Raw genomic sequence first — 12337 nt, 5'->3', positions numbered from 1 at the left:
AGACACACATTTCAGTGTGAGAAGTACACAGAAGACATAGTTTTTTTTTTTTGCCACACTATTTATAAGATCTCACATCAGAACAATGGGACTTCGGTTCAGAATGGGCGAAATTTCCCTTTAAAAGGAAGGGTAAGTGATTTATTTTTTCTTTTGTAGTTAAATGAAGTGTTAAATGGCTCTATATTCTGATAGCACTCATGAAGTGTTTGTTCAGTAACAAGGGTCTCCCTTGTCTCTCCAGCTCTTCAATAAACACAAAATGCATTTTCAGATCGGGATACCAATTTTATCCAATCAGGAGAAATAACTCACACAGGATACAGGATAAACAAGGGACTATAACTATAACAACTACTACTATCAGAATATAGAGCTTTGACCTTTTAACAAAAACAACCTTTAATTTTAACCAAAATAAATATCACTTCCCATGCCTACCTTAAATACACGCTGAGGTTAAGTTGACTACGTTTCCCATGAGCGCCAGGGGTGACGGTAGGATATTTGGTAATCATGGAAGCGCCGCCTGGTGGTGATGGGGTGAATGAATGGTGAGTCCGTATGAACTGAGGTAGACCTGGTTCAGAGGGAGGTCTATGGTTGAATCCATAGACCTGGTTCAGAGGGAGGTCTATGGTTGAATCCATAGACCTGGTTCAGAGGGAGGTCTATGGTTGAATCCATAGACCTGGTTCAGAGGGAGGTCTATGGTTGAATCCATAGACCTGGTTCAGAGGGAGGTCTATGGTTGAATCCATAGACCTGGTTCAGAGGGAGGTCTATGGTTGAATCCATAGACCTGGTTCAGAGGGAGGTCTATGGTTGAATCCATAGACCTGGTTCAGAGGGAGGTCTATGGTTGAATCCATGGATCCTCAACCTAACTCTGACCCACGCTGTTAAAAGGGGCATTTCACTGTAAAAAAAGAAAGAAGAAAAACACTTCTGGGGTCATTCTAACGTCTTACTCAGGTGTGTGTATGTGTGTGTGTGTGTGTGTGTGTGTGTGTGTGTGTGTGTGTGTGTGTGTGTGTGTGTGTGTGTGTGTGTGTGTGTGTGTGTACCCCAGACAGTTTTGAAGTTGCTTGGTTCAATATTTTAGATTTTAGTCAGAGTAGACATTAAAATAACCCCCAGAAGATGATTTTTTAAAAGGGGTGAAATAACCCCTTAAATTCAACCCCTGTCTTCGGGGGCTGAGTTATAACTGAGGATTTACTGTGAGTTTAAAACAGTAATACATTTATGTACAATAGCAACGATGCACAAATACACATTCACAAAGCCTTCTGCTTATTGGCATTAATGTCAGCTGTGTTTTCTTTTTTTCGTCAAAAAACACTCAAAACCAAAACACACACACGCTCGCTCACTCTCTCGCACGCACACACACACACACGCTCGCTCACTCTCTCGCACGCACACACACACGCTTGCTCTCTCGCACACACAGACACAGCAAATGTCTCTAAGTTTCTCCTAGCTTATGTATTGTTTGTACATTAAGATGCTCTTAAATGTTCTGTGTAAACCCCCCCCTCCCCCAGATGTCTTCTGTGTATTTTATACAAAACAAAAGCCAGGAGGGGGGGGGGGGGGGGGGGAGTGTGTAGAATAAAATTAAAACCTGGTGAAAACAGTGTGTTTGTTGTAAAGTGTTAATTTACACGACGCACAACATCCTGAATTTGATCCTGGACGCCTCGCCGTGCGAGTCCTTTGCACGTGCGCACGTTTGAGTCCCTGGACGCACGTTTGAAAACAAACAAGTGTCTGTGTGTGTGTGTGTGTGTGTGTGTGTGTGCGCAGGGGGGTATTTCCTGAAAAAAAGCACTTCAAACAGCCCCGATTTAAACGTTATCGCACAACAGCGTCGTATGGCCAAAATAGCCGACCTATAAGCTCCGTCGTGGGCTTATAGATCGGCTATTTTCGGTCTGCGACGGCATCAGACGGCGGATCATAAATGAGCCGTTGACGAATAAAACGCCTCCGACCCGGCCGTCCGTCCGTCCGATGTCCGACCAATCGTCGGGGCGGGAGTGAGCCGGAGTGTCTCCGTCGACCAATCATAGGCTGGACTCCTTGGGAGGCGGGTCCAGGTTGGTGAGCGTGGTGAGGAGGGGCGGGGCCTGGTGGTGGGGGTGGGGGGGGGTGATGATGGAGGCCAGGCGCTGCATGGCGCCCAGACGCTCCTCCACGCAGCCCGCCGACAGGCGAGCCTCCGCCTCGTGGTCCCAGCACTCCTCCATGGTCTCACACAGCAGAGACAGACCCTGTGCACACGCACGCACACACACACACACACACACACACACACACACACACACACACACACACACGTACACACAGGCGCACGCAAGCACACGCACACAGTACAGTAAGGTTTAGTATCGTTGGATTTTCTTTTTTGCATTTTACCCCGTTTTCTCCCCAATTTAGTCGTTTTGCCAACTGATTCCTCCTCTCACACATTACTGTGTGTTTTGTCACTGCTGTCGTATCCTACTGACTCACCCTGTCAGTGAGGAGCCCTCACAGGGAAAAGCCTTCGTCCTACTCCTCCCGCCCTACACTCCCTGCTGACAGGCTCCGCCTCCAGCCTGTAATAGTACGTTCGGTGACAAATGCCCTCCTCCTCCCCCCTGAACCAATTAGAATTGGTTTAGGGAAACCAATTCTAATTGGGGTCTATGGCCTGGAACCAGGCTACTACGGTGGAGTATGGATGATATATGTTCAGTCTCACATGTACACGTCCAGATAAATGGTAGTTTTGTCCTTTAAGAACCCTGTTCAGAATGGAGAGCCCTGCACAAGCTGAAAAAACGCTCGCCGTCATTTATTTTGGAGAACGCTACAGCCTTGAGAAATTCATAGAAAATGTTTAATTAGAATGATCTATACAAGTTAAAACTTTACAATGTAGGCATTTAGCAGATGCTTTATCCAGAGTGACTTACAGTAAACAAGGTAAACGCATACATAGAATGTAGAGAGACAGTGTAGTGACTCAGTAAACTAGGATCACAGGTGAACCAGTGATCAGTCTACTCTGAAAAAATATACTATCAAAATAATAATCTGTACATTGAAACTATAGGATGCCAGGTAAACCATTAACCTGGCATCTGTCTAAATAACATGCTTTCTGAATTACATTTTAACCTCAAGTCTGCATGGTCGTCAAAACTAGGTCAAGTGCTACATAGTTTACATGCATATATATTTATTATTGACTAAAATACAACTTTAATAAAAAGAGATCTGAACACTCCAACAATGTGGAGGAGAGGTTTTTTAAGTTGAACGTTTTTTCCATAAAAATTGCCAACATGTTTCGACCAGTTAAGGTCTTCTTCACCAGGGCGGGGAACTGAAAATAAACTAGAAAAAGTGCTCCTCGGAGCACAGGTCTCCGCCAGGTCAGGTAGGCTATTGTGGCCTCCTGGTGGCGCTATAATAGGCCAACGTGAAAAGGGTGCCATTTCTTCTTAGGCCTTGCACGACAATCGGACACTGGAATCGGCATTCATGATTTGAGGCATTTTGTTAAAAACATTTGTTTCGCTAAATTAGAGCTGCTGGTGGCGCTATAACAGGCCAATGTTAAAAGGGTGGCATTTATTCCTCAACATAGTGTGAATGTGCGTGCTAAGTTTGACCGCAATCGGACGGTGCGTTCATGATTTGCGGAATTTTGTTCAAAACAAGCCAATAATGCAAACTTTAGATGTCAATCTTAGCCAATCAGTATGGAATATGAAAAATCACATGACTATAGAAATCATGTGTGTGAAATTTGGATAAAATTGGAAGGAGTAATATAAAATAATGTGTTTTACATAAGTCGGCCTCCTGGTGGCGCTATAAAAGGCAAATGTGAAAAATGCAGGGCAAAGGTTTTTCCTTGACCTCTAGGGAGTGTGCATACAAAGTTTTACACAGATCGGTGCAGTTATAGGTAAAAACACGAATTGGCCTGTTATAGCACCACCATGAGGTTGATTTGAAAAAATTCAAATGGTAGTTCTTTCTCGGCCTAATGGGAATGTGCGTGCAAAATTTCACAGAAACTGCATGCTGTGTTCATGATTTGAGGCATTTTGTTCAAAACGGAGCACTCCTGCAAACTTTGGAAGACATTTTTAGCCAATCAGGATGGAATATGAGAAATCTGAATGACCTGTTTCGTTTAATGACTATAGAGATACTATGTACCGATTTGCGTGATTTTTGGTCAATCTGTAGGAGTACTGTCAAAAAATTTGTTTTGCACAAATTTTGCCTCCTGGTGGTGCTATAAAAGGCTCATGAGAAGAATTTGGGGCAGAGATTCTGAATTGGCATCCAGGGAGTGTGTGTGCACAGTTTCGCTGCGATCAAGACAACGGTGCTGGAGATTAGCTGGTCACAGACGGACGGACGGACAGACGGACACACGGACACACGGACAGGGGGAAAAACATACTCTCTCGCCATGCCTTTCGGCCTGGCGGAGACAATGAAATACAACTTTTGACCAACCCCTAAACCTGACCTCTAACTGCTTAATCCTAACCCTAAACCTTTTTCTAATAGTAAACCTTTCCCTAAAAGGCTATGTATATATTTTGTCTTGTATGGACCAGGTGAACGGTCCTCACAATGTGTATTTCTCAAATTGTACTATATTTGTGGGGAACACACACACACACAGGTCTTACGGTGTGTTTGTTCCAGTAGTCTCGGACACAGGGGCGGAGCTTCTTGTGAACGACCACTTCCTGCATGTCCTCCAATGACGGATGTTGACCCACCTCCTCCTCAAACGGCAACATGTACTCATCTACTGGACCTGCACACACACACACACACACACACACACACACACACACACACACACACACACACACACACACACACACACACACACACACACACACACACACACACACACACACACACACACACACTTTATTTATGTCCACATAAGGGAGAATACATACAGGGACACTGTATACCTATAGTAGGTGTAGTAGGGTTACATTGACAAAATCATGGCATATGTCTTCATGATACAATAAGCATGTCACTCAGTACTCTATAGGTATAAGTAACAGTGTCTCCACCATATATGACGCCTGCCAATTATAGCAGAGAGAACAATACTTTGCCAGCCTTTTTGCCTCCTTTTTGGGCATCCTAAGTTGTTGAAACCCTCTGAACAACTAGTCTGTGGGTATAATGTCCCAGGCTGCCGAATATAAAAACAAATAGTCTGCACCTATAACCCAGCTCTGAGATGGTATGTAGGAGTGGTTTGTATTTAATGAGTTTGGTCATTAAAGGTAGGGTAAGTGATATTTTTTGGTTAAAACAAAAAGTATTTTGTTAAAAGGTTAAAATACTATATTCTGATAGTAATCATTGCTATAGAGTGTTTGTTCAGTAACAGATGTCTCCCTGTCTCTCCAGCTCTTTAATAAACAGAAAATACATTTTTCGGTAGGTGTCAAAATCTCAGACAATCAGGAGAAAGTACCCATTTTTAAGCTTAATTTGTATAGTGTTCCAGTTAAAATTTTGTCTGCTCATTTCTTAGTGTCATCACTTCCAATTTCACTTGTTTAATCTATATCCTGATTGAGTTCTCTGTCCTGGTTGGATAAAATTGGAAATGAAACAAACTACAAAAAAAGAAAAAACTACAAAATACATTTTCTGTTTTATAAAGAGCTGGAGAGACATGGAGACTCTTTATATGGACAGGACACTCTATAGTAACGAGCACTATCAGAACATAGACCCATTTTGCAATTATTTGAATAATTGCAAATCACTTACCCTACCTTTAAGGCCTTCTCTAGGCTAAGGTCAAAGGTGCATCTCCAATACAGACACTTCCCTGGACTCTTCATCAACCACAACATCTGGTGTATTAGCTGTCAAAGATGTAAAGATGTATGGGTTATCACAGAGATGAAACATGGATCTAGTACATCTAGCAGCCAGCTCCCACAGCATCAGACCCAGAGCGTACGTGTGTGTGTGTGTGTGTGTGTGTGTGTGTGTGTGTGTGTGTGTGTGTGTGTGTGTACCATCAGCAGCAGTACACCTAGCAGCCAGCTCCCACAGCATCAGACCCAGAGCGTACATGTCGATACGGAGGAAAGAGTCTCTCTGGAAGTTGATGGCTCCTTCCAGGACCTCAGGAGCCATGTAGCGCCTGGTCCCCACCTGGAACGCAATATATATATATTAATATATTAATATATTATATACTATACAACACTGGTCCACCTGGAGCCCCAACACATGCAGGGAGAAAGAACATACAAACTTAATATTGTATATCAGTATATTTTATACTATACATCACTGGTTCCCAAACCTTTTAGCTCGAGACCCAAAAGAGAAAAACTAGTGAAAAAAAGATAGATCGGCTATTTTCACGACTTCTTAAAAGTTTTCGTTTTTTTTCTCTAATTCATGGAATTTCCTTTTTTAATAATAATTACAAACAAATATGTAGGAAAAAAATAAAATAAAGGGCTATTTACTTGAGACCCATAAACATGAGTCCCGACCCACTGATTGGGAAACAGTGCTATATTGCAATTTACAATCAGTACAGAGGCGTCATTTCAGAAAGACATGAGGAGTGGCAAAAACATGGCCCAGGTGCAGGTGATGATCTTTTTTGTATTGGAAGTTTGGAAGCGCTCGTTTTCTATAACTCAACGTCCTGCTGCCTCCTGCATCATGTGACATTTAGAAACAGGTGGTACGCAGGACCGTTGAGTGATTTACAACGAGCGCTTCTTAACTCCAACGCTCCACCATGATGCTCCATGTTTTACCACTCAGTATAGATGAGGGGGGCGTGTCCAACGCTCCACCATGATGCTCCATGTTTTACCACTCAGTATAGATGAGGGGGGCGTGTCCCGGTGGAAAAGTGACGCATGTGAATACTCTCTATATGACTGACTCTAGGCTGACATGGAGTTTCAACACTGATGCTGTCTGAACACTGATGCTGTCAGACAGTATAATATATGGATTAGAGAACAGGTGTGTATCTACCGGTCTAGACTGAGACAGTAGAACAGGTGTGTATCTACCTGTCTAGACTGAGACAGTAGAACAGGTGTGTATCTACCTGTCTAGACTGAGACAGTAGAACAGGTGTGTATCTACCTGTCCATGTGTGTCTCCTGCTGACTTCCCAGCCTCAAACTTGAGGGCGAGGCCAAAGTCAGCGATGCAGGCTGTGAGGTTACTCTTCAACAGGACGTTCTTAGACTTGATGTCCCTGGAAAACACGCACACGCACACACACACACACACACACACACACACACACACACACACACACACACACACACACACAGAGTGAGGTTACTCTACACACACACACACAGTGAGGTTACTCTACACACACACACAGTGAGGTTACTCTACACACACACACAGTGAGGTTACTCTACACACACACACAGTGAGGTTACTCTACACACACACACAGTGAGGTTACTCTACACACACACAGTGAGGTTACTCTACACACACACACACACAGTGAGGTTACTCTACACACACACACACACACAGTGAGGTTACTCTACACACACACACACAGTGAGGTTACTCTACACACACACACACACAGTGAGGTTACTCTACAACAGGGGTGATGCAACTTTGATGATGCAGAGGGCCACTATATTTCCACACTCACTCCAGAGGAACACATTGCATGATTCTTTTTTTTCGTAAATTAATGCTGTACTTCGCCATTCTATGTCACACAGCAGTAGCAAAGATAGCCGATCTACAAGCTCAAAACGTGTCGCAGCTTTGAGCTTGAGCTTTTTGTCTTTTTGATATTTTTGAATTGGAATCCTGAAAAGTAACATTTTTATGTAATTTCAAATGCATTTAGTTATGCTTGAACTTAAATACAAATATATTGGACATAAAAAAGAATTGTAATACTAGTCACTGAGCTACTAAGCTACTGACTAAAGTAATTAAAGCGGGTCATGTTTGCATGTTAGGAATTGTAACAGCTGAAATCAATAATATATCAGTATTCTGATTATTATTAACCTGTGGGCCGCATTAAGTGAAGGTAAGGGGCCGCATGTGGCATGATCCAAGCACCAACGAAGAAGAGTACACCCAGAAATCACGTGATAACAACAAATAAAAGCTGGTTTCTTTTCATGTTAAAGGATTTAGAAAAGTCAAATTTTCTCGTCTTTCTGTTGTTTTCGGCAAAAACAAGCCACAATCAAACGGCCATGGATACTACGACACCCACGTGCGTGTAATGAGCCGATGTCCGTGAGGACGGAGGTCACAGAGAATATTCCGTGATCCTCGTTTTCTCTGGCAGCAGTGGCACTATTACTCTGGCAGTCAAAGAGTTAAGGCTGCCTTGAAAAGACACTTATTCTCTCGTCTTTGGGTTCATGAAAGGCGCTATATAAATTTAAGCTATTATTATTATTATTATTATTATAATTATTGTTACCTGTGTGCGATGGAGGGCTTGTGTCCGTCTTTGGGTTCATGAAAGGCGCTATATAAATGAAAGCTTTTATTATTATTATTGTTACCTGTGTGCGATGGAGGGCTTGTGTCCGTCCCTGTGTCCAGGGATGTCCTCATGGAGGTAGGCCAGGCCGCGTGCCGCCGTCTGAGCGATGTGACACAGCTCTGTCCACGACACCACGTTAGCCTTCAGGAAGTCTGACAGAGAACCCTGGGGCGCGCCACACACACACACACACACACACACACACACACACACACACACACACACACACACACACACACACACACACACACACACACACACACACACACACACACACACACACACACACACACACACACACACACACGCGCACACACACACGCACACACACACATTTTAAATACTTTTTAAATCACTTTTAAACTGTCAAAAGTAAGTTTATGAAAAAAGCATTTACAAAATAATTAAATAAGGAGATGCAAGGTCTATGTTTTCTTTATTATTCTATGGAGGACAGAGGACAGAGCATGTGTTCTATGGAGGACAGAGGACAGAGCATGTGTTCTATGGAGGACAGAGGACAGAGCATGTGTTCTATGGAGGACGGAGGACAGAGCATGTGTTCTATGGAGGACAGAGGACAGAGCATGTGTTCTATGGAGGACACAGCATGTGTTCTATGGAGGACAGAGGACAGAGCATGTGTTCTATGGAGGACAGAGGACAGAGCATGTGTTCTATGGAGGACACAGCATGTGTTCTATGGAGGACAGAGGACAGAGCATGTGTTCTATGGAGGACAGAGGACAGAGCATGTGTTCTATGGAGGACAGAGGACAGAGCATGTGTTCTATGGAGGACACAGCATGTGTTCTATGGAGGACAGAGGACAGAGCATGTGTTCTATGGAGGACACAGTATGTGCTGCTATTCCATCCCAGGAACAACAGCTGGTTCACATCAACTGGTAAAATAATGACATTTATCAAGTATTATTTTGAGGGTAAACTGACCTGTAGTTTTACTGCTTGGCCACTAGAGGGCAGGCAGCATCTACACAGCAACACAACAGAGCTTGCTACTAAGATGCTCTCCTGTGTCCTCTATAATAAATACTCCTTTTACCACTTTACACCTGGCCGCTAACACTTTACTTAAAGGTCTGGATTATAATGCACTTATATAACACTCATTATAAATGTTTATAATCATGTATGACAACTTATAACAATGTTTATAACGGATCATAACTTTGGTCATAATGCATTATAAGCTCAGTGGGACGGCACATTATAACTACCTAGCTAGTTATGAAGTGACTTTGTTATGCATAATTATAAACATAATATAATGAAGCATTATAAGTGCATTATAATGCATTATAATGTGGTTTCTACAACGTCTTACTGCACACACAACTTAACGTACTGGAGCTATGACATCACACTTTAACAACCCTCTCAGTGTTGATTCTGACAGCATTTTTTTTGTCTTTTGAATAAAATTCAAGTTATCTTTAGTCATATTTGAGTCATCTGAAATGTTTTAGTTTGGTTTTAGTTGACTAAATATAATATTTTAGTCAACTAAATCTACAATTGATTTAGTCAACAGAAATGTATTTTGGCGATGCCTTGATGGCGTCATAATGCCTGATTTATACTTAGCTGTGTGCCGAAAATAGCCGATCTACAAGCTCACAACGTGTCACATAAAATGACTTATCTTAGTTCTACCAATCTGGGAACCCAGAACCAAATAAGAATGAAAAACAGCGCCCTCTGCTGTTTGTACTATCTTACTTGGCTCTGGGACAATGGCGACGTAGCACCCGTGCGCAAAGGAAACCGGGGTTTAGGTCTGCCTTCAGCTTTCACTTCCGTTGGGTGCCACCATAGACATATAAAGGTAGACGCCTCATTCGGCTCTGAAGCGTCTGTATCTCGGGCGCGCTTCCTGCTTCCGCAGGGCTGCCGTGTGCGTCACACACGCGGAAGTTCGGTAGGCCAATCAGAGGCAGGTTGGGGCGGGTCTTTTTGTAACCCAGCTCTTAACCCAGCTCTTAACCCTTTGAGAGGCAGCAGCTGACAGCTGTGCGCAGCATCTAGTTAGTTGGAACTTGGCAAACTCCACACTCTATTTGTGAAATTCAAATAAGAGACTGGTCCTTTTTCATATCAAGGTCCATTATTTATTCAGCATTTGAGTCACGGAACACCGTTTGATAAGCTTTAGCCTCTCACACCCAAAACGTAGAATATGTTATCGTTCGATAAGCTGTTGTCAAAATAACAATTGTTTACGTTCTCTAATTGTGTACTTAGTAAGTAATGCAGATGTTTAACAATTTGACTCTTGACAGTGTGAAATGTTATACTCAAGATTTAAAGATCTATAAGGGTCCATTTGGTTATTATCAACTCTCCATCATTTAGCTGGGTACCACCTGGAACCCCCTCAATGACCACTGGTGGTTCCCGGACCACTGGTTGAGAACCATTGCACTGACAAGTCCCGGAAAAGACGCACTGTGATTGGCCAGTAGTCAACGCACTGTGAGCGCTGTGATTGGCCAGTAGTCACTTTGAGTGACAGGTTCCCTGCGGAAGACGGAAGAGCCGCCGTGTATTGCGATACAAGTCGCCCCAATGAACTGCAGAGGCCAATGAGGTATCTAGGTTTCTAATATCTATGGGTGCCACTATGTTTTCATTCCCACTAACAATATGTCTACACGGAACACTAACACCACTTCTCCCAGAGAACATGGATCGTTTTGGTTATAAGCCCACTTGTTTCTATGATGAAAGAGTAAGTTAAAATGTGAATATCTTTCCGTGGTTTTGTCTGCTCCGCGGACGCTATTGTTAAATTAGTTTGGGTTTGTTTCGAGGGGGAAAGATCAACGGACACGTGAATCCCGCCCACTACATTTGATTGGGTAAAGCGCGGCCTGCTTCCTGATCTGAAGGCACGCCCACTTGTAGCCCAGTGCGTACATGTTATGACGAGCCTTCACGACAGATTCCAACGCAGAGCAGAATCTGTTCTTGAGAGATTATAGTTCTACTGGATCTATTCTCCACTAGTTCCTCACTGACATTTTTGTCTAGTTTTTTTTTGCTGACGAAATTGACAATATGATGTATTTAGTCAATAGTTTTAGTCATCATAGATTAGTTTTTATTTAGTTTTTTCCTCAGTGAAGAAATGTAGTCGACCAAAATGTTTTGTCATAGTTTTAGTCGTCTAAATGAATAACCCTTGACCCTTGGAATCTAAATGACAGAAATGAGTCGCCACGACAGACAACTTTAAATCCATGCGCCCGCCGCCCACTAGCAAGACAGGAACCTTCATCCTATTAGTGTTGATTTTGATTTAGTTTTAGTCATAGTCTTTGGAATCAAATTCCATTTAGTTTTAGTCATATTTTATCATCTGAAATGTTTTACTGTTAGTCTAGTTTTAGTCGACTAAACATCATCAGATTATAGTCGACTAAATCTACAGTTGATTTAGTCGACTATAATGTGTTTTGTATGATGGCGTCCTAATGGCTGATTTTACACTTGGTTGCGCTCTGAAAATAGCCGATCTACAAGCTCACAACTGTGAGCTTGTAGATCTGCTATTGTCAGAGCGCAACACCTGAGCGCAACCAAACATCAAATGACTTGTCTTTTAGTTCTACTGGATCTCTTCTCCACTAGATCCCTCACTGACATTTTAGTCTAGTTTTTATTTGTTGACGAAATTGTCAATATATTTACTCTTAGTTTTAGTGATCATAGATTAGTTTATATT

The 12337-nt window shown here is 42.7% G+C and overlaps 1 protein-coding gene across 6 annotated transcripts in view; it reads right to left on the bottom strand.

The window, feature by feature from the left end:
* Positions 1–1880: 1880 nt before the first annotated feature.
* LOC308080839 (activin receptor type-2A-like) overlaps positions 1881–12337 on the bottom strand; it is a 45985-nt gene continuing 35528 nt past the window's right edge. For all 6 annotated transcript variants that reach the window (XM_080422865.1, XM_080422867.1, XM_080422866.1 and 3 more), the window contains 5 exons: positions 8610–8755; positions 7186–7300; positions 6084–6222; positions 4710–4840; positions 1881–2279 (listed from right to left, as the gene is read on the bottom strand). In XM_080422865.1, the coding sequence (XP_080278991.1) occupies positions 2073–2279; positions 4710–4840; positions 6084–6222; positions 7186–7300; positions 8610–8755 (738 nt within the window). In that variant the 3' untranslated portion in view covers positions 1881–2072. The remainder of the gene's footprint in view (positions 2280–4709; positions 4841–6083; positions 6223–7185; positions 7301–8609; positions 8756–12337) is intronic.

The sequence above is a fragment of the Gymnoscopelus braueri genome (genome assembly GCF_963280865.1).
Source record: "Gymnoscopelus braueri genome assembly, chromosome: 24".
Lineage (NCBI taxonomy): Eukaryota > Metazoa > Chordata > Actinopteri > Myctophiformes > Myctophidae > Gymnoscopelus > Gymnoscopelus braueri.
The sequence above is the reverse complement of the archived record's forward strand: the minus strand, read 5'-3'. Positions and strand labels throughout refer to the sequence as shown.